Source organism: Mastigoproctus giganteus, chromosome 3 (genome assembly GCF_048544385.1).
Source record: "Mastigoproctus giganteus isolate SK-2022 chromosome 3, ASM4854438v1, whole genome shotgun sequence".
Lineage (NCBI taxonomy): Eukaryota > Metazoa > Arthropoda > Arachnida > Uropygi > Thelyphonidae > Mastigoproctus > Mastigoproctus giganteus.
The window spans coordinates 144,894,342-144,917,657 of NC_143577.1; the positions used below are offsets into that span (position 1 = coordinate 144,894,342).

At 37.3% G+C, this 23,316-nt stretch overlaps 1 protein-coding gene across 1 annotated transcript in view; it reads right to left on the reverse strand.

Moving 5' to 3' along the window:
- Positions 1-23,316, reverse strand: part of LOC150088303 (myelin protein CNP-like) — a 77,868-nt gene that overhangs the window by 40,618 nt on the left and 13,934 nt on the right. Inside the window, exon 2 of the mRNA XM_090370110.1 lies at positions 16,715-16,871. Within this exon, the coding sequence (XP_090226236.1) occupies positions 16,715-16,871 (157 nt within the window). The remainder of the gene's footprint in view (positions 1-16,714; positions 16,872-23,316) is intronic.

The following is a 23,316-nucleotide window of genomic DNA, read 5'->3' on the forward strand; positions in this document are numbered from 1 at the left end:
CGGAAATTTGCCTTTGTCCAGCGGGTGGTTGGTTGGTGGAACCGACTTCCATCACTTGTTGTTGAAGTTGATAGCCTAAACAAATTTAAGGCTCAACTGGACAGGTATTTCGAGCGAACGAAGGGGTGAAATGGGAGTGGTGTGTTTTTTTTTTTTTTTTGGCTGATGCTGAATAAACTTGCTTTCTTGCATCATATGCCTATGCTAATGCTAAAAAAGGCCTGTTTCATCAACATTAAATATTTGTTGATCTGTGTAGCTGCCATCATCAACAATTTTCTTTAAAATTTCGGGATATTTCGTGGCTGCATCTTTATCTGCACTTGCCGCTTCTCCAGTCAATGCAACATTATGCAGTTCTGTTCTTTTCTTAAAACGTTGAAACCAGCCTTTACTGGCAGTGAAATTTTCCTCCGTTTCTGCTTCAATCACTTTTTCTTTTGAAGAACTTGCTTGAACATTTTCTTCAGTTACTGCTCTACCTAAGTTTTCTATTGTTGACTTTTCCTTTAACATTGCAGAAATACTCAAGGCTTTTGTTTTTATTGTAATTGTGCTGATTGGAATTCTTTTTTGATTACAGTCGTCTATCCAAATGGCTAAAAGACATTCCATCTAAATCATTGTAACACTTCTATTTCTTGTGGTTTGTGCGCATGCTGATGATAAAGCAAGCCTACCTTTTTCCTTATATGCACTGGCTTTACTTAAAATTGTCTGAACCGTTGATTCAGGCATTCCAAATGTCGAGAAATTTGAATTTTACTATCACCATCTACAAATTTTTTTATGACTTCAATTTTTCATCTAACGTTATCATTTTTATTTTCTTTTTACCAGAGGCACTATCAAATACACTTTTCCTTTTATCCACAGTTAATAATTATGTAACATATAGAAATTAATGTAATTAATTAGTATGCATAATTAATGGCGGGAGATACACAAGAGTCTGCACGTTAACAAGGAACACAAGAACAACTGATCTGCATGAACGTAATAAATGCGGTGTGGCCAGTGTTGTCCTTCAGAGTGCATGTTAGAAAATATTTCAACTGTTGTAATAATACACGTTTTAAATAATCAGTTTCTTTTTATTTTCTTATGGTAGAAAAACAAACTAGCTTCCCACACTGTATCTTGCATTTGTTTTTGTTTATTTCTCAATGGAGAAGGTATGACGCAACGCGAAATAAACAGTAACTCCCTTTTGTGAACAGAGCACGTGCTCACTAAGAAAAGTGGTGTTTCTATAATGTTCTCTAATTTTATGCATATTTTAGCAGTGTATTTACATTCGTAGCTTAGTACTGACTTTTGTAGCATCACCAGCTTCAGTTAAATGTAAGTTGTATGTCTATGCAAATCAGTAAGCAAGATTTTGGTAGAGAATGAAAAGGACCTGGAGGTAATTGTGCAGGCAGATATGAAGTTCTCTGAGCAGTGCAGATGGGTTGCAAGAATAGCTCATGGTGTCTTATCAATGATATACAGGAATTTTTCTAACAGGGATAGGGAGGTGATTATTCCCTTGTATAAGGCAATGGTCAGGCCACACCTTGAGTACTATATACAGGTCTGGAGGCCTCATTTCAAGAAGGATGTAGAGCTGCTGGAATGAGTACAGAGAAGGGCAACAAGGTTAGTGAACAGAATGAAGGGTTGCTCTTACGAAGAAAGGCTTAAGTTTTGCAAATTAGTGTCTGGAGACTAGGCACCGGCGAGTTGATCTGATAGAGGTGTACAAAGCCTTGAATGGTTTGAGCATGCTCAATGCTGATGGGATACTGCCTCTTGCTCAGAATAATCACCTGAGAGGGCATAAATTCAAATTGAGGGAAAGACAGATGTAGGATAGATGTGCGGAAATTTGCCTTTAGCCAGCGGGTAGTTGGTTGGTGGAATAGACTTCCATCCCTTGTTGTGAAAGTTGATAGCCTAAATAAATTAAGGCTCAGGTGGACAGGTATTTCGAAAGAACGGAGGGGTGAAGGGGAAGGGTTTTTTTTTTTTTTTTTTTTTTTTGGCTGATGCTGCATAAACTTACTTTCTTGCATCATATGCTTCTACTAATGCTAATGTTATGTGTAATATGTTTTTGAATAGTAGTAGTAGTAGCGGCATGTGATGCAAGAAAGCAAGTGTATGAGCTTATGCAGCATCAGCCAGAAAAAATAAAATAAAAATCACACCATTGCCTCCAAATGCCTGTCCAGTTCCTCCTTAAATTTATTCAACCTATCAACTTCCACAACGACAGATGGAAGTTTGTTCCAACAATTAACCACCCGCTGGCTAAAGGCAAATTTCCGCACATCTATTCTACATCTGTCTTTTCTTAATTTGAATTTATGCCCTCTTAGGTTCATAATCTGAACAAGTGGAAGGATCCCATCAGAATTCAGCGTGCTCAACCCATTCAAGGCCTTATATACCTCAATCAGATCACTGCGCAGGTGCCTAGTCTCCAGCCACTGCAATTTGCAGAACTAAAGCCTCTCTTGATAAGAGGATCCCTTCATTCCCCTCACCAATCTTGTTGCCCTTCTCTGTACACACTCAAGTTGTTGTTATTGTTATTTGGTTTTTAGGAGCATTAGCAACTAAGGCCATATTGCTCCGGGATATGCGGTAGTCATTCCCTGAATGACCTTTCCGCATCCTCCGTATTTGGTGGTGACGGGCTCGAACCCCGGTCTAATCAAGAAGCGTGTGCTACGCACTGCTGCTCCTTCCCACCTGGCTACGGAGGCGCCTCCCACACACTCAAGTAAATCTACATCCTTCCTAAAATGAGGCCTCCAGACCTGTACGCAGTACTCAAGGCATGGCCTGACCATTGCCTTAAACAGAGGGATAATCACCTCCTTTTCCCTGCTAGCAAAATTCCTATATATCATTGACAAAACCCCATGACCTGCCCTGGCAGCCTGTCTGCATTGCTCAGAAAACTGCATATCTGACTGCACGATTACTCCCAGGTCTTTTTCATTTTCTACCACTTTAAGTGTAATACCACACAGTTGGTACGTTTCTCTGGGGTTACTTCTACCCATATGCAGTACTTTGCATTTGTCAAGGTTAAACTTCAGTTGCCACTTCTTAGCCCATCTGCCCAAAATTATTTAGATCCTGTTGCAGTAGCACGCTGCCATTACTGTCATTAACAACCCTGCCAACCTTTATATCATCTGCAAACTTCGACATTAAGCCTGATATACCTTCATCAATATCATTGATAAATATACAAAACAACAGTGGATCTAACACCGAACCCTGTGGGACTCCACTAATAACATTAGTCCACGAAGAGCAGCACCCATTGATTACCACCCTCTGTCTTCTCCCACTTAACCATCCTTTTATCCATTGTAGCAACTTACCCTTAATACCATTCTGCTCCAATTTGTACAATAGTCTTCCATGTGCAACAGTGTCAAAAGCTTTCCTGAAATCCAAATATATGATATCAAAATTATTTTTTGCATCCAGTTCCTTTATAACCACATCATAATATCCAATCAAATTTGTCAGACAAGACTCTCCCTTAACAAACCCATGCTGTGTCTGAATTATTGCTGCAGTCTTGTCTAGATGATCCTGCAATGCATCTTTAACCAGTGACTCCATTATTTTACCCGGAACAGAAGTTAAACTAACTGGTCTGTAATTACTCGTGTCACCCTATTTTGAGGGTCTGTTCCTGGTTGGAGCTCTCACTCATGTCTGCTGTCAGACATTAGTGGGAGCTCACAAATGCAAGAGTGAGAGAATGGCAAAGTCCACTGGCCGTTCTCTATCATGGCTGTCATGGTGAACACAGGCTTGTGAATGAATACAAGATTAATATGAAAGTCCATGTTGAGCAGAAGCTCTCTATCACAGCTGCCATGGTAGGGGCAAGTATGCAAGAATTGCAAAGGATCAGCGAATGTCCTTTTTCCACCAAAGTGCTCTGGCACATCTGGCATGGCTAACTAACTTAAATGAAACAAATTTTTTTAAAAAAAATGAACAAATTTTCTGGTTGAATGAATGAATATGAATGTCTGCAATAATTGTTATATGAGTATACAGGGTGTCTCAAAAATACACAGCATAACTTCAGGAATAAGTTCCTCATATGCAGACAATAAAAATATTTTATATCAACATAGTTCCGGAAATGCTTGGTTTCCGAGTTTTGAAGATCTGTCTATGACACTTAACTGTTCACATCACCTTAGTAATTGTTCAAAATGTCCACCTTCTACCTGAATACAGGCCTCACATCGATGTCTCATGGACTCGCGAAGACGATGCCAAATTCCTGGCATGTTTCGTATTGTCTCACAACCTGCCACAATTCGATTGCGGAGAGTTTCCACATCAGCTACCGGAGTCGAATACACCAATGACTTTAAATGGCCCCACAAGAAGAAATCTAGTGGGTTTAAATCAGTCATCGTGGAGGCCAGGCAGTTGGTCCACCCCTCTACTTTAGGAGTCATAGATCTTGGTCGTCCTCTGTCGGCAGCACAAGGTGTAAAAGTCCCATGTTCACAAAGGCAGCGATGGATACCTTCAAATGTTTTCGTGTCTGGACATCTTCGTTCTGGGAACTTTTCGTGGTACAAATGATGAGCCTCCAGAGCATTTCCATCTGCCAAACCATACATAAAGGGCATATCTGCTTGCTCCTGATTTGAGTACATGGTCGGAATGGAAAACCACCAGATTCTGTCAGTACCGTGTGATGAAGAAAATCACCTGTGGAAAATAAGACATTCTGGTTAATATCTTGGGAACCAAGCATTTCAGGAACTATGTTAATATAAAATATTTTTATTGTCTACATATAAAGAACTCATTCCTGAAGTTAGAAGTTATGCCGTGTATTTTTGAGACACCCTGTATATCCCTGTTATGTGAGTGAATGTTATCTGGGCAGAAACATATGTACATGTAACCTGCAAAAAAAAAAAAAAATTGTGTCCTGCCCTCATATTCAGAGTGCTGTGTCAAGTGAATATGATTAAATGTGTGACTGATGGGCAAAAGAGAATGTCAATTAACTGTCTAAATTGAAAATTGTCAGGGATGTCTCTCTGTTCCTTTAACTTCCTGTTTCCAGGGAGATACCTCCCTACCATCCTACTTCTTTACCTTCATCCCATAATAAACTATGACCCCTGCACTCCTTTTCCAATAAACTTCAAGTTTTTTTTTTTTTTTTTTTAAGTTCTCTGTGGTAAGCACAGGTGATGCCAGGGCTAGCCCCAGCCAGAGACTACCTACAGCCTATGCCTGACTTGCCTCCTTGCAGTAAAGGACAGGCAATAAGGAACCTTGGCTCTCCAAGGGCCCTGCAGCTAAGTAACTAGAGGAACAACAGACCGACACAACCCAACACTACACACAGACCACATAATAAAATTCAACTCTATAAAAATATAGTCCTTCCCTAACTATATTACTACACAATAAACTTAAACTCTCTGGTCTTTACAGATTTTTTACTGTGACATAAGCGTATATTAGGCAGACTTCGGAAAGAACCCTCCCTGGTGCTGCAGATCACATAACATTATATCCTTCCTGTATACATTGTTCACCCTACATTTAAATTCGGCATCAATGATGTCTGAATGACACCATGTCTCCAATATCCCTGTATTTGATGACATAATCAGGCCTTTAAATTCATCTACAATGCTCCTATCATTAGTGTACATGCAAGTATATATACACCTGTTCTTACTCTTAGTTACCTTAATACAATCCACATATTTAATTTTTCTGTGATGACACACACACAGCAGGGATTAAAATCCCTGACACCTTGCTTTCCAGGCTGCTGCATGTATCAGTAGAAGCAGTGCAAGATTCACTTTCAGTCTGCCTTTCGCTATAATAAATCTATTAGTCTGTGTATCCTCTCAAGCTAGCAGTTTTCCGATCCACCTATCACTACCTTGATAGCATCAGCAAATATCCTGCACTCCCATCTATTTAAGTGTATTCTGTCTCTGTAAAAAGTGTCTCCTTTTAACAAGCACAGACCACGCTGAGAAAAGCAGAATTCATTGGCAGTGCTCTCAACATGTACTCCCTCCTAACCAGTCTGGACAGAATTGTAGACACTTTCAAATTTAATCAATCCTAACTCATGATGTTTTCCCAACATTGTCCTGTACTTGTTAAGTAAGTACTCAGATCTCCTACTCTTAGCATTGGCAGAGCATAAGATGCAAGAAAGCAAGCTTATGCAGCATCGGCCAAAAAAAACCTCCCATTTCATCTCTCCATTCATTCCAAATGCCAGTCCAGCTCAGCTTTAAATATATTTAGGCTATCAACTTCTATAACAAAAGATGGAAGTCTGTTCCACCGATCAAATACCCACTGGCTAAAGACAAATTTCCGCACATCTATTCTACAACTGTCTTTCCTCAATTTAAATGCGCCTCCGTAGCCAGGTGGGAAGGAGCAGCAGTGCGTAGCACACGCTTCTTGATTAGACCGGGGTTCGAGCCCGTCACCACCAAATACGGAGGATGCGGAAAGGTCAGGGAATGACCACCGCATATTCCCGGAGCAATATGGCCTTAGTTGCTAATGCTCCTAAAAACCAAACAACAACAACAACATCAATTTGAATCTGTGCCCCCTCAGATTCTTAATCTGAGCAAGAGGAAGAATCTCATCATCATTCAGCTTGCTCAACCCATTCAAGGCCTTATACACACACCTCAATCAGATCACCTCACAGGTGCCTACTCTCCAGGTGCTCCAATTTGCAGAACTTAAGCCTTTCATGGTAAGAGCACCCCTTTGTTCCCCTCACCAATATTGTTGCCCTTCTTTGTACTCGTTCCAATAACTCTACATCCTTCTTACACAGTACACAGTACTCTAGGTGTGGCCTGACCATTGTCTTGTATAATGGGATAATCACCTTGTCCCTGCTTGCACCAATAAAATCAAAATCAATCAATCCCTGTCAACAAAATTCCTATATATCATTGCCAAGACTGCATGACCTGCTCTGGCAGCCTCTCTGCACTGCTCAGTAAACTTCATATTTCACTGCACAATTACCCCCAGGTCTTTTTCACTTTCCACTTCCCTGAGTGTAGTACCACACAGTTGGTGCATTTCTCTTTGGTTATTGCTACCCATATGCAGTACTTTTCATTTGTCAATGTTAAACTTCAGTTGCCACTTTTCAGCCCATTTGCCCAACTTATCTAGATCCAGCTGGAGTAGTATACTGTCTTTACCGTCATTAACAACCATGCCAAACTTTTTATTATCTGCAAACTTGGACATTAAACCTGATATACCTTCATCAATATCATTGATAAATATACAAAACAACAATGGGCCCAATGCCGAACCCTGGGGAACTCCACTAATAACATTTGTCCATGAAGAGCAGTGTCTGTTGATTACAACTCTCTGTCGTCTCCCACTGACCCATCCGTTTTTTCCATTGTAGCAACTTACCCTTAATGTCCATCCAAGTATATGATATTTAAATTATTTTTGACATTCAGTTCCTTTGTGACCACATCATAGTATCCCATCAAATTGGTCAAACAAGACCTCCCTTTAACAAACTCATGCTGTGTCATAACTATTACTGCAGTCTTGTCTAGATGATCCTGCAATGCTTCTTTAACTGGTGATTCCATTAATTTCCCCGGAACACAAGTTAAACTAAGAGATCTACAGATACCTGTGTCACCTTTTGAACCCCCTTTGTGGATTTGCAAACCTCCAGTCCATGGGGAGCTCCCCTGAGTCAAAGGAAGCTCTCATAATTATGGCTAAGGGTTTGCTTACTTTCTTTGCTGCCTCCTTTAATATAACTGGATAGATACTGTCCATCCCAGGTGCCTTTTTTATGTTTAACCTCAACAATTTCTCCTCCACTTTTCTCTCAGTTATTACAAAATCACTTAGCTCCCTGTTAGAGTTTGATAAACTTCTGGCACTCCCCTCATTGAATAAATCATCATGTATGAATGTAGATGCAAAATACTCATTCAGTTTATCAGCTATCTGAGCATGATCATTAATAGTCACCCCATCTATGTTAAGTTGTCTAATCTGATTCATTCCTTTCCTTCTACAGTTTACATAAGCAAAGAACTCTTTGCTGTTTTTCTTTGCATCCTTTGCCAAGGTTTTCTCGTAATCTGCCTTCGCCTGCCTAACCTTCTTTGTGATTTTATTACAGACTAGTTTATATCTGCCATAGGCTTCTGGGTCACCTGATGCTTTATATGCATCCCATACATTTTTCTTCTCTGTTACAAGCCTCATTAGTTCAGCTGACATTCATTTAGGCCTAAATCTTGAACAGTATTTCTTAATTGGAATGAAAAGCCTAGTAACTTCCAAGATTAAGTCCCTGAAGGCTTCCCATTTAGAATTCAACTTTGGTAACATCGTCAGTTGATCCCACTGTACAGAATTTAAAAACTGTCTGAGACCTCTGTAGTCACCTTTACGAAAGCAAAAGCCCTTCCCTTTAGCCTTGATGGTAGTTACATCATTAAGTAATTCCCATATCAGTACATTGTGATCACTGTCACCCAGTAGTTACTTTATCTGCAAATCCTTAATGCATGAATAATCACTGCTGATAATCAGATCAAGTCTATTACTCACTCTGGTTGTCTCTTGAACATGTTACTGTAGAAAACAGTCATCCGATAAATCCCCACAAAAGTCTTGCTAGTGTGCGAGTGACCAATCCACAAGTTCCAGTCAATAACTGGAAAGTTAAAATCCCAGATCCAATGCAATTTTCAGGGCAGAGCCGGCCCTGATCCAATGTAATTTCTTCTCTGCCACAAGTTTCATTAATTCATCTGACATCCATTTAGGCGTAAACCTTGAACAGTATTTCTTAGTTGGCATGAAAAGCCCAGTAGATTCCAAGATTAATTCCTTGAATGCTTCTTATTTAGAATTTGCTGTTAGTAACATCATCAGTTGGTCCCACTGTATAGAATTTAAAAAATCTGAGACCACTGTAATTGCCTTTACGAAAGCAAAAACCCTTGCCTTTACCCCTGATGGTAGTTAAATCTTTAAGTAAATCCCACATCGATACACTGTGATCACTGCCACCTAGTGGTTCCTTTATCTGTAAATTCTTAATGCATGAATAATCACTGCTGATAATCGGATCAAGTCTATTACTCACTCTGGTTGTCTCTTGAACATGTTACTGTAGAAAACGGTCATCTGATAAATCCCCACAAAAGTCTTACTAGTGTGCGAGTGACCAACCCACGAGTTCCAGTCAGTAACTGGAAAGTTAAAATCCCACATTATAAGACATTCTGATTTACTGGCCTACTCTATTTCTCTGCACAATTGCTCATTATACTCATCAGATGTGATATACTTATGTCACACCAAATAGACTCAACGTTACATTGTCCACCAACATCAATTGGATACACTTCCTTAGATTTTGTGTTTCTTCGCTAACAGCATAACCCTTCCTGTCCTGGCTATCCTTTCTATACACATTGTACTCCCCAAATTCCAATTCTGCACTGCTTATATCTGTGTGACACCATGTCTCTGATATCCCAACAATATCTGCCTTTGATGTCTTGAGTAGCACTTCAAGCTCATCAAATTTATTACCTATACTCCTAGCATTGGTGTACATGCCAGTATACATGCACCTATTTCTACTCTTTGTTACCCTAACACAGCCCATGTATTTATTTGGACTCCCAGCAGTCCTGGAAATCTCCATTGCCTTGCTTTCCAGGCTGCTGCTCATTCTAATAAAAGCAGTGCAAGAATCACTTTTGCCTATGCCTGCGGCCACTGTTCACCTTTTAGTCTGTGTATCCCCCAAGTTAGCACCCTTTCTATTTAAGTGTACCCTATCCCTCTAGAAGCGGTCTTTCCTGTTAACGAGCACAGACCAGGCTGAAAAAAATTCTACTTCTTAATATCATTAATGCCAATGTGTACAACAGTATCAACTTTTGTGCCCTTAAAACATGACATCTGCTCTACATCATCTACGTTTAGCAGACATATCACCTAGCTAGATATACCCTGGTCTTATTCCACCTATCTGTCTTGCACATATTTCCTTTTTCCCTGACAAAATTTACAAATAATAACCTCCTGTACAGGTAGTTACTGGTAAATGGAAAACTGTTAAGAGAGAAATGCCACATAGACAAATGACCTATGAGAAAAATTGACAATACTGTAGCAATATACTGAAATTACAGAATTTGGAACTACACCTTCTAAAGAAATGAATGCAGATTATATTAGTAGAATTTCAAAAAATGGCAACTCTGGAAATAGCAATTGCAGGTTTTGAGGTTTTCCAGTTTGGGACAATACTCTCTCTCTCTCTCTCTCTCTCTCTCTCTCTCTCTCTCTCTCTCTCTCTCAGGGTAATTCAGAATTTTTTGTTTTTTGGCTGGTGCAGCATAAGCCTCAGGCTTCCTTGTACCATATTTCTAATAATAAATCTCAGCAAGCATGAATTATGAAATTAAATGTTGAAATCGAAGGTGTAAACAGAGGGTCAGTAGCTCACCCAGTCAGCAGTGTTGGGTGTCTAGTTTTTGCCCATTTATGTGATTCACTTATTATTTATTAGCTGTGTATTTTATTCCTACTCATTACTTTATCCCATTTAGCTTGGTTGAAACTTGGAAACAAGCACAAATCAAAAAACCTAAGCACTTTGAAATTGCCTAGCAAGTACAGAAAAAATTACTTTGATAACGTTCTGTTCAAAAAAAAGTGTTGATCATCATTTGCCGTATGACTAATAAATAAATTTTCTGTTTATACTCTGGGACGACCAAACGGTCAGAGGAGTTCACAAGATAGAGAGAATACAAGAAACAGCACCGTATTATTCAGCCTTCTGCCCATGTTTCTCGATCATAAGCTTCTCATTCCCATATATATTTACCAACAATATATCTTGCATATGGTAGATGACTTTCATCAACCGGTGAAATACCACCACTTTGCTTATTGGAGGGTTGAAGTGGTGAAACCCATGTTTAGTCTCTAGAGCAAAGTTTCCGGCATCCCCCTCCCCCCACACTTCTCCTTCAACCCATGCACGGTACCAAGTACTATAGGTTTTGATACCTTTCGTGTTTGGGGTTTTCATAAAAAAAAATAATAAATAAAAATTAATCACAAAAAAAAAAGTGTTTTTAGCCTACTCTTTGAGGAGTAGACTACAGACATGTTATCCAGTTATTCTGGTTTAGTCTTTCTAGTTGGCACAACTGATCACAGCATTAAATACTGTATGCTACAAGAAAGGGCTATGACTTTGGGACAGAGAGAGAGAGAAGAGACTGCGTAGCATTTATTTATTTAAAAATCACTTTCTTATTCCCATGTAATCTTGTAATGGTTTTAGAAATAAATTTGATAATTCTGGCTTGCTTATCCATTACTGTTCAATACACAAATGAGCCCATTTTATGTTTGGCAGTCAGTCAGTAGACTCTGTTCCAAATTATAAGATTAGAGCCCCTGTATCAAGTGGAAGTCCATTAACTGCAAGATATATGATGTGCTCATCTCTACATTAAACATACGGTGGAAGAGCAAGTTGGTAAACATATTTCTAAAGGCACTGAGTTAAATATTATTTAACTTAAATATAATTGTATTAGGAAACCCACAACTGAGAAAAGTTTCAGATGGGTGGGGGATCTGAATCTTAAAAATGTCCAGTTTTTGGACAGCCAGATTTTGGCCATTCTACCAATATACTGTATTTCAGAATTTCAGACTGATTTAATAGTTCACTTGGATCTTTTTGAAATATTCAATTTAACTCTACAGTGACAACATGATAAAATTTACATAAGCGGTAATGCAATCAATATGACCTCAAATTTAAATTAAAAACAGAAACAAAATTAATTTAATACTTTTATTATGTCAAACAGACAAAACAAGCATAAGCTATTTAAAATTGACAAATGCAAGGTAATGCACATGGGTAGCACTAATCCCCGAGTACCTTATCAACTGTGTGGTACTACATTCAGAGTAGTGGAGACGAAAAAGATCTGGGGGTAAATGTGCAGTCAGACATGAAATTCTCTGAGCAATATACACATGCTGCCAAGGCAGCTCATGGGGTTTTGTCAATGATATACAGAAACTTTGCTAGCAGAAATAAGGAGGTGATTATCACTTTGTATAAGGCCATGGTTAAGCCACATCTTGAGTACATACTCATTGAGGTCTACTAGGACTAATTTAAGTGTTTAAAACCTTCAATGAATTGAGTAAGCTGAATGTTAATGGTATTCTTCCACTTGCTGAGACTACACACAAGAGGGAGCATAAATCCAAGTTGAGGAAGGATGGTTGCTGATTAGATGGAAGTTTGCTTTCAGCCTGTTGGAACAGGCTTCCTTCTGTTGTGGAAGTGGATGGGTTGAATAAATTCAAAGAAGAACTAGACAAATTCATGGAGATTATGGTGGGTGAATGGGTGTTTTTTTTTTTTTTCTTCTTTTTTGTGATTGAAGCTATATAAGCTTGCTTTCTTGCATCATTTGCCATTACTATTATTACTACTATTTTATGAACATCTATCACATTGAAGTTTGGAATGTACGGGACATATAAAATTTTCACATCTGCTACAGTGGTATTACAGTGGTACCCATGGACTGGAGATGTGCAAATGTGACTCCAATTCACAAAGGAGGATCAAAGGGCGACACAAGTAATTATAGACCTGTTAGTTTAACTTCTGTTCCTGGAAAATTAATGGAGGTACTGGTTAAAGAAGCATTGCAGGATCATCTAGACAAGACTTCAGTTATAGCTCAGACAAAGCATGGGTTTGTTAAGGGGAAGTCTTGCCTGACCAATTTGATTGGATACTATGATGCAGTCACAAAGGAACTGGATGCAGGGAATAACTTTGAAGTTATATACTTGGATCTTAGAAAGGCTTCTGATACTGTTGCACATGGAAGACTGCTGAACAAATTGGAGCAGTGTGGCATTGGAGGCAAATTGCTGCTATGGATAAAGGGGTGGTTGAGGGGGGGAAGACAGAGAGTAGTAATCAATGGACACTGCTCATCGTGGACTAATGTTATTAGTGGAGTCCCTCAGGGTTCAGTATTGGGTCCATTATTGTTTTCTGTATTTATAAATGATATTGATGATGGTATATCAAGCTTAATGTCCAAGTTTGCAGACGATATGAAGGTTGGCAGCGTTGTCAAGGACACTACTGACACTATGCTACTGCAACAGGATCTGGAAAGGTTGAGCAGATGGGCTGAGAGGTGGCAAATGAAGTTTAACATTGACAAATGTAAAGTACTACATATGGGGAAACAGCAACCCCAGAGCAACATATCAACTCTGTGGTACTACACTGACAGTGGTAGAGAATGAAAGGGACCTGGGGGTGGTTGTGCAGGCAGATATGAAGTTTTCTGAGCAGTGCAGATGGGCTGCAAGAGTAGCTCATGGTGTATTGTCGATGATATATAGGAATTTTTCTAGCAGGGATAAGGAGGTAATTATTCCATTTTATAAGGCAATGGTCAGACCACACCTAGAGTACTGTGTACAGGTCTGGAGGCCTCATTTCAAGAAGGATGTAGAGATGCTGGAACGAGTACAGAGAAGGGCAACAAGATTAGTGAATGGAACAAAGGGTTGCTCTTACGAAGAAAGGCTTAAGTTTTGCAAATTACAGTGTCTGGAGACTAGGCACCGGCAAGGTGATCTGATAGAGGTGTATAAAGCCTTGAATGGTTTGAGCATGCTCGATGCTGATGGGATTCTTCCTCTTGCTCAGAATAAACACCTGAGAGGGCATAAATTCAAATTGAGAAAAGACAGATGTAGGATAGATGTGAGGAAATTTGCCTTTAGCCAGCGGGTGGTTGGTTGGTGGAATAGACTTCCATCCCTTGTCGTGGAAGTTGATAGCCTAAATAAGTTTAAGGCTCAGCTGGACAGGTATTTCGAACGAACAGAGGGGTGAAGTGGAAGTGGTTATTTTTTATTCATTTGTGTTTTTTTTTTTTTTTTTTTTGGCTGATGCTGCATAAGCTTGCTTTCTTGCATCAAATGCCTCTACTAATGCTAATTATATTTTCTATCTTTTGATCTTTCACAAAGAAAACAACAGCTTCTTTGCTTGGGTCCTGTTTATTGAATGTGTGATGTTGAACATGTGGTGTGTGTGTGTAAATAACACATAAATTAACTGCAATCTTTATAGATTTTGGTACCTGAAGCAGGAAATATCTCAGCGCTGCATAAGGTTGTATTAGGAATTTTGATCTGGCATTTTTATTAATTCCTGGTCCACTTTTTATTTTTGGAAGGAATGTTAAAATGTTGCTCTGTTCTTGTGGAAATTTTCCCATTTATTAACTAAATATGCCAGTCTTTTCCTATATTTTTCTCTTTCTGAGAGTACAGTATAGTGAACTCTCGCTCATATTCTGAGCTCTCATTGTATTCTTCCTAATTATCTTCCTCTACACAGCTATATCAGTACTCTCACTTTCATCAGAATTAACTCCTGTAACTTGGTGAATAAGAGAAATAATTTCATCACAGAAACTACTGAAGTACATGGTTTCAGCACGCTTTCACGAAACATAATCTCAATTTCAGTTCCAGATTCGAATTTGAAGTTTTGCTTTTGGTTTTGAAATTTCATGTGACTATTCTTAATTAGCTGGATATCGTCATTCTTTTCTCTCTCTCACACAGAGTAACTCAGAAATTGAAAATTTTTTTTGTCTGGTACAGCATAAGCCTGAGGCTTCCTTGTGCTATGTGGCTAATAATAATCTAATGAAATTTTCAGAAGTGGTAATATGGGATCAATAGATTGATATAAATCAAAAAATATTTCAAATATTAGCCCCAAGTAAATCTAATTTGCATACATTTTAAATTATAGTTTAATAAAAGTACGACAAGCCCTCGTTATAACGTGGTTTGCTCTGTGCCTGATTCGCTATAATGCTGTTCTTATATTATAAGCCTATATTATATCTCACTTTATCACTGTCACAACTCACTATAATGCTCTTTTATCAGCATACAGATTAAATTTTTGGAATGTTTAATGAAAACATTTCATCTGACATAGTCAATAGCTTGAAAAAGAATAGCAAAACAGTATTAAAAAGTTTCCCACTCCGACTTAAGAAAAGTCTCCCACGCTAATTTAATCGCAGTACCGTGGCTTGTTACGTAGTTCCAAGATCAACATTTTAAAAAATGATCAAGTATATATGCTTGTAATATTTGCGTTATATGCATTTATCCAAAGTCTAGTCATCACTCAGTACAGTGTTAGGTAACGGACAGTTTACTTGAACATTGTATAATAATTAATGCAACGCAGTTACATTTTCAAAGATAAATAATGGCACATAAGAATTAAAAAGCACCGTCTGGATGTGGTACGATACCTACTAAGGTAAGAAAAAGACTGAATTTAAAAATTAAATTATATGTTTTGAAGCAAATCGATTCCGTTCAACGACGAGTATATGTGTGCAGTCATTCAGGACCGGCAGATTCAACTGTAAGAACAATTATAAAAAATAAAGAATTAATTTTGGCAGCGGGAAAGAGAGCTGTTCCACTGCAAACAACTAAATTGGTTATGGCTAGGCAGACTATTATAATTGAAATGGAGAGACTTCTAAATAATTATATTGAAGATAGTATCCAACACACAATTCCACTAAGTTAAATATTAAATAACAAACGATTAGTGTATATGATGATCTGAAGAAAGTTCCCCTTAAAAAAAAAAAAAAAAACGTAGCCCCATTTAAAGCTAGTAAGGGCTGGTTCGATAGATTTAAAATTCAGGGAGAAGCCGTAAGCACAGATCAAGAAGGAGTCGAAACTTTCAAAAAGGAACTTCTTAAAATTATTTTAGATAAGTGTTACACTTCTCAACTAGTTTTTAACATAGATGAAACAGGACTTTTTTGGAAACGAATGCCTAAAAGAAGTTTCATATTGAAAGAAGAAAAAAACATGCCACGCTTCAAAGCAGCAAAGGATCAGTTGACTTTATTGTTGAGTGGTAATGCTGCAGGGGATTTTAAAGTAAAACCCCTTTAAGTTTACTAGGAAGAGGGCCAAAGTACAACCCAGAACTGACCAAAGATATGAAAACTCAACAGCCCAGGGCCATCGGATTAATAAATTCATGATTTTAATTGGCATTTTAATTTTGATACATAATATAGTTACTTACCACATAACTATATACACATGTAACGGAGAATATTTTATATGTACAGATTTTTAATATTAAATATTTTGACCCACATTTGGCATCTTTTCACTACCATTTATTATTTGTGAGTTGGGGTGATACAGACTGCGTTACATATATTAAATACATATGTAACGCAGTTAACATATGTATTTAACTGCATTAAATACATATGTTACATTATGAAAATATGGTGCTCACTTCGAGCTGATTCATTTAGTGCTCTGTTTTTCCGGAACGAATTATCAGCGTTAAGTGAGGGTCACCTGTGTATAAAGGGGCAATTATATCATTTTCCTGCTTATTTCATCCGAATTTTCACATTGATCCCCACATTACCACTGTAGGGCTGATAATTAAAAAAAGAAACACTGGCTAAAATTTAGTGACATAAATAAATACCTCTGGTGTGACATCGGTCTTTCTGATAGTTTCTGCTAGAATTACTGTGTACTTATGTTCTGCTGCTAAATCTATATATGATTTCATTTCCCAACATCTCATATGAGTATTCTGTATTATTATTGGGTGTGTGTTCTTCTCACACTCTTCTTTTGCCCTGCAAGAAGGAAGAAGAAGGTAAAAAGATCTATTTAAATAAGTAGGGTATAATATGAAGGTCCAATTTCCTTAGTGTTTATCCATTAATAAAATAGTAAATATATATTTATTGTTTTCCAAGGTGGCTTAAAGTAAACTATTGTTTTGAACTACTACTATTGTTTAAAACAGGGATGGCTGACCCATGGTACATGTGCCACTGGTGGTTCACTTCCTGATGTGAAAAATATAACATAAAAAATTATACAACCAGTTTGAAAAATCGGAAATTATGTAAAACACACATAGCAGAGCTTCCCAAAGTGGCATTTCAGGTCTCTAAGGGTACCAGCAGTTTTTGACATCATATCAGCATTGTTTTCAGAGTCTTATTTCCTCTCAACTGCGTATATTCATATAATTGATTGAATAAAATGATGATTAATACACTTACAACATTTATTTCTTCACACCAATTTTCAACATTTATTTCTTTCTCTTTGAGAGCTAATAAACTGAACTAGTGAATTTTAAATAGCATTAGTTAAGCTTCAGCCTGGTAATGCACAATTCTCTCTCTCTCTCTCTCTCTCTCTCTCTCTCTCTCTCTCTCTCACACACACACACACACATGTATGTTTCTGGCCTGAAACAAAGGAAGTTGCATACTACTTTCCATCAACTTAGAGATAAAAAACAAAATGGACGAGGTGTCAAATTATTTTTGGCATGTGCATACATGTTTAAATCCCACTTTATTATCAAAAATTATAACCTAGATTTTGGCCTAACAGGAACTTCATTTAACCTTGTATTATCATGCAGGATCGATTCAACCTTGCATGACTAACAGTGATTTGTGCTTCACCTATTCCATCATACAGCTGACATTCCTAGTTCTTTTTGTTAAAAATAGTTATTTTGAATTGGTAGCAGAAAATTCTAAAAATGTCTGTTAACTATCACATGGTAAGTAAAAATTCATGATTAAGTTAAACTTCATTATGACATGTCATTTAGAGATATTGGTAGTAATTTTGCTTTACTGCCATGCACTTAACTGCAAACAGTAATGCTCTCTGGCTTGTGATATGGATGCATTGTCTGGAATCAAATTGTTTGCATGCACTTCATATTTCATGCAGCAAGTGCTGCTTGTTAGTGACATGCTCTCCTTGAATCAAAGCATAGGTTGAAGGGCACCATTTTTAAATTTTCATTTCCTCTCTTACAGATCTAAAGTGAGTTTTTTAATTTTTAAAAAATCGATTAAAAATATGTTTTTCATACAGAATATCGATGTTTTTCATAGTTGTGTTCAGTAAATGTTGAAATTATAGTGCCATCAAAAATCTTAACAATTTTGAATTATTTCCTGCTGATTTTTCAAAATTTTATGAGCACAGAGGAATTTTGCATTTTCATGCAACCAATACGGAATTAATAACTCATACTTTACTGCATTTTAGTTTTAATTTAGTGAAAGTAAGTAGGGATGCTAATGAACTTCCAACATCAGTTCTGTGTAGACAAATGTTTATTCATTAACCTATACTAAATTTATTTTATAAACAAAAGTACTGTAGCTTCTTTTTTATTACAGGTGCTTAGCATAAAATTCCTTCACACAGTTATCAAAAATATTAGATGGCAGGCTGGGGGGGGGGGGGTAATGAATCTGGTAACTTCTGGGTTTGGCCCTACATTGGCCACAATGTATTTTCAATAAAATGTGCTATGCAGAAAAAAAGAAAAAAGTGTTGCCATCCCTGGTTTAAAATATTGAAGAGTTTACTTTCATTTTTGAAAGTAAATCATGAATAAATTTCATGATACCTACTGAGGATGAAACTATCAGCTTTTACCCATCATGTCTTGACTGTGCAATTACATCCTTGATACTTTCTCTAGGTAACCATTTTTTTTCTGTAGTTGAGAAAAAGAGTTCAATACTTGTATATAACACCAACCAAGAATAAAACTATACACCAAACATTTTATAAAATTGTACTTTCCTTTTTTTTTTTTAATTGATACTACATAAGCTTACTTCTTTGCATCATTTTTCTGATAATAATACACCATAATGAAAATATACAAATAAAGCAACTCTCTATTGCAAGGTTGCTTCAATAAACTGTTGGCTGCTTGGGATTTCAGAAATTACAGATTAGAGTTACATCTACAGTAATACTTTATTTTGAATGAAACTGAAACTATTGGTAAAATATGTAGAAACTATAAATTTCAAAATTTCTACCTTAAGTATGCAGTAGATATATAAAAATTTTATATAATAAAGAATACATTTATCAAAAGAATCGTTATTTATATAAATAAATTCTACTCCACTTTTCTAATATACATACAGAAGTAGTAACTTATGTATTAGTTTAAATATATACTTTAAAATCAATAATAAATAATTATCATTAATAAAATTATGTAAAAATATTTTGTGAGAGAGTGAGGGTATAGTAGATAAAACTAATTATTTTTAAAATATTGGTACATAAATTTTCCTAACATCAAAATTCAACTTTATTGCAATCAAAAATAAATGGGTACCACAGTTATTTAAAAAAAAATAATAAAAAAAAAAATCCAAAAGAAGGAAAAACATAGTAAAGGATGTGATAATGAATTCTTTTGTCACATCTTTCAAAATTTTCATATTTTTCTTCAAGTGAATGCTTCGATAGCTGTACTTGCAATCAAAAATTTTAAATGGCTATAATACCATTTCATATTTTGCGATAAAGCTGTTTCTTTATTTGTAAACCAGTAATAGCCATATAGCGCAAGAAAGCCGTAAGCTTTTGCTGCACTGTCCAAAAAAAAAAAAAAAAGGGTGGATAAGAAAATACAAATTATTTGCTTCCCTCCTCAGATATCCAATTGACCTCTGAATTTATTCAAACTGTCAGCCTCAACTACTTACAGAGGCAACCTGTGCCAGCAATCAACAACTTACTGGCTAAAAGAAAACTTCTTACAATCTGGTCCAAACCTCTTTTCCTATAATTTGAATTTATGCCCCCCCTAGTTCTGGTATTCTTTATAACAGTAAAAATTCTACCTTCATTCGTTTTACTAACCCCTCTCAGAGCCTTATAAACATCAATCAGGTCACCTCTTAGGTGCCTGTTTGTCAAGCTCTGTGAGCTTGACAAACAGGCACCCGGAGTCTCCTCTTATGCTGGCCCTTTTGCTGAACTCACCATGCAAGTTGCTTGTCTTTGGACCCTTTCAAGAAGCTCAATGTCTTCTTCTTCCTTCTGTCTTCTGCCTTCAAGAAACTAACCTAACGCCACAAATAAACACAGCAGTAAACCACTACGGTACCTATAGACAAGACCGAAGATTTTCCGGAGGAGCTCATGGTGGAGTTGCAATCTTAATTGATTCCAAAATTCCGTGTAAACGCCTCCAACTACAAACTCTCTTGGAAGCAGTTGCAGTTCGAGTCTCAATACATTTTACTTTCTCGTTGGTCTCACTCTACCTTCCCCCAAATCAAGAATTTTCATATTCAGATTTGGAAGCGTTAGTAACCCAGCTTCCACCTCCGGTCTGCATCATGGGAGATTTAAATAGTCACCATCCCATGTGGGGATCCCGTCATCAAGACAAACGTGTTAAATTGATTGAGAAATTACTGGAAGAGCAAAATCTCTCTCTCCTTAATACTGGTACTGAGACATACATCCATTTGCCCACTGGAACAGCCTCTGCAATTGACGTATCCATATGTTCACCTGTCCTATACCCATTGATTGAATGGTCAATATTGAAGAATCCACTAAATAGCGACCATTTTCCTGTGGTCTGCAAAATACTAACAAATGATGTTGCACATCACGATGGCCAAAAAAGATGGAGATTCCATAAAGCTGACTGAACTAAATATAAAACAATTGCAGCAATAGATGAACAAATAATCACCACTCAGCCCATAGACAATGCTACAGCTCATGTCACAAACCAAATTTTAATAGCAGCTGAAGCTACAGTTCCTCGGTCATCTGGAAAATGCCATAAACATGACACAGCATGGTGGACTGAAGAATGCAGTATGGCCAAAAGAGAGAAGAACAAAGCTTGGAATCTCTTCCGAAAATATCCCATTTTCATCAATCTCATAAATTTTAAAAAAGCCATACCCAAAGCTAGATATCTCCAGCGTAAAAGTAGAAAGGAATCATGGATACGTTTCGCCTCCACAATTAACAAAAATACAGATACCCGTGTCATATGGAACAAAATCAGAAAACTAAATGGGAAATTTCTTTCAGTTCCAACTCCACTAATAATCTGGAATGGACAGGAAATAACAAACCCCAAGGAAATCGCAAACTTACTGGCAACTACTTTTGCAAATATATCAGCAGTATCGGCATATACTCCATCTTTTCAGAAAACTAAAACTGTAGCTGAAAAATACAGACTAAATTTTAAAACCAACCAACAACTCCCATATAACCAACCTTTCAACATAGAAGAATTACAAAAAGCTCTGGCTAAGTCTAGGAAAAGTGCAGCAGGACTTGATGGAGTTCACTATGAAATGATCCAACAACTTAATCAAAAATCTCTAAAGGCATTACTTATGCTATACAATAGAATTTATACGGAAAACTACTATCCAAATTCCTGGTTTCGCTCCTTTATAATTGCCTTACCAAAACCTGGCAAAGATCACACGATCCCTACAAATTATCGACCAATAGCGCTAACAAGTTGCTTTGGAAAAATCCTCGAGAAAATGGTGAACAACAGATTAACCTGGTTTCTGGAAACATATAACAATAATTCGTAAAAACAGATCATCTCTGGACCCCATGATAAAAGCAGAAGCAAATATCCGCAATGCTTTTCTAAGGAATGAGCATCTAATAATGATCAGTCTTGATATAGAAAAGGCCTTTGATACTACCTGGCAATACGGCATTCTTAAAGATCTCCACAATATCGGTTTGCGAGGAAACTTAAATAAAAAATAAATTTTCTGTTTATACTCCGGCACGACAACCAAGTCAGTAGAGTTTACAATAAATCGTCAATACAAATATTTATCGTATTTAGTAGTCACGGGCTTGAACCCCGGTCCACTCAAGGAACGCGTGCGATGCACTCTCGCTCCTGACCACTGGGCTACGTCAGCACTCTTGGTAAAAAATTTTCTGAAAGTTAGAACCTTCCAGGTAAAATACCAAAACGATCTGTCAAAAATATACACAGGAAGAAGGAGTACCCCAAGGCTCAGTGCTGAGTGCAACCTTATTTGTCATCAAAATAAACTCTATTAAAAAAGACCTGCCAAAAATAGTTGAAACATTCCTTTATGCAGATGATGTTACTATCTCGTGCCATTCACAAAACATGAACATGATAGAAAGACAATTATAAAGCGCAGTGAACAAAATAGAACTGTGGACTAAAAACAATGGCTACAGATTATCAGAACAAAAAACAATAGCTGTACACTTCTGTAGAAAACGAAAAATGCATCTAGATCCAGAAATAAAACTAGAAAACCAGCTGATACCTCTAGCAAATAGTATACGTTTCCTTGGCCTGATTCTTGACAAAAAACTTAACTTTTTGGAACACATCAAATACCTCCGAACAACCTGTCAAAAAAAACTAAATATCCTCAGAGTTCTTTCTGCAATGAAGTGGGGAGCCAATCGGTTCACACTTCTTCATCTATACCATGCTATAATCAGATCAAGACTAGACTATGGAGCCCCTGTGTATAGTTCGTGTAGACCAAGTGTCATCAAATGGCTAGATTCCATACATCATAGTGCCTTACGAATCTCTTTAGGTGCATACAGAACATCACCAGTACAAAGCTTATATGCAGAGTCTCATGAGCCCTCATTATATCTCCGGAGGCAAATGCTGCTATTAAACTATGCAATTAAAATCCGAAGTCTTCCTCACCATCCTACTTGGCAGTATCTTTTCAATCCACAGTGGGAAATCCTCTACAGCAATAAACGCACAGTAAATAAACCAGCCGGAATACGACTAAAAGAAACAATCTCAAAATGGGGCCTAAGCTTTGAAAATGTACACGAGGATAATAGCATAAGTATTCCACCATGGCACACTTTCAGACCAAACTGTGACACTTATTTTCAACAATGGGGAAAAAGCACTCTGGCAAATGTCAACATAAAACAGATGCATGCAGCCCACGCATCACAGTTCTCGGAATACCTTCATATATATACAGACGGCTCTAAAACAGACACCAAAGTTGGTGCTGCAGTGGTATTTCCACACACTGTTCTCTCACAACAACTTCCAAACCAATGCAGTAGTTATTCCGCTGAACTATTCGCCCTAGAAATGGCCTTAAAATACATAGATTCTTCCCCTCTTCTAAAACATCTCATCTACGCAGATTCATTGAGTGCAATACAAGCTCTCCAACAAAGACTCCATCACATCCC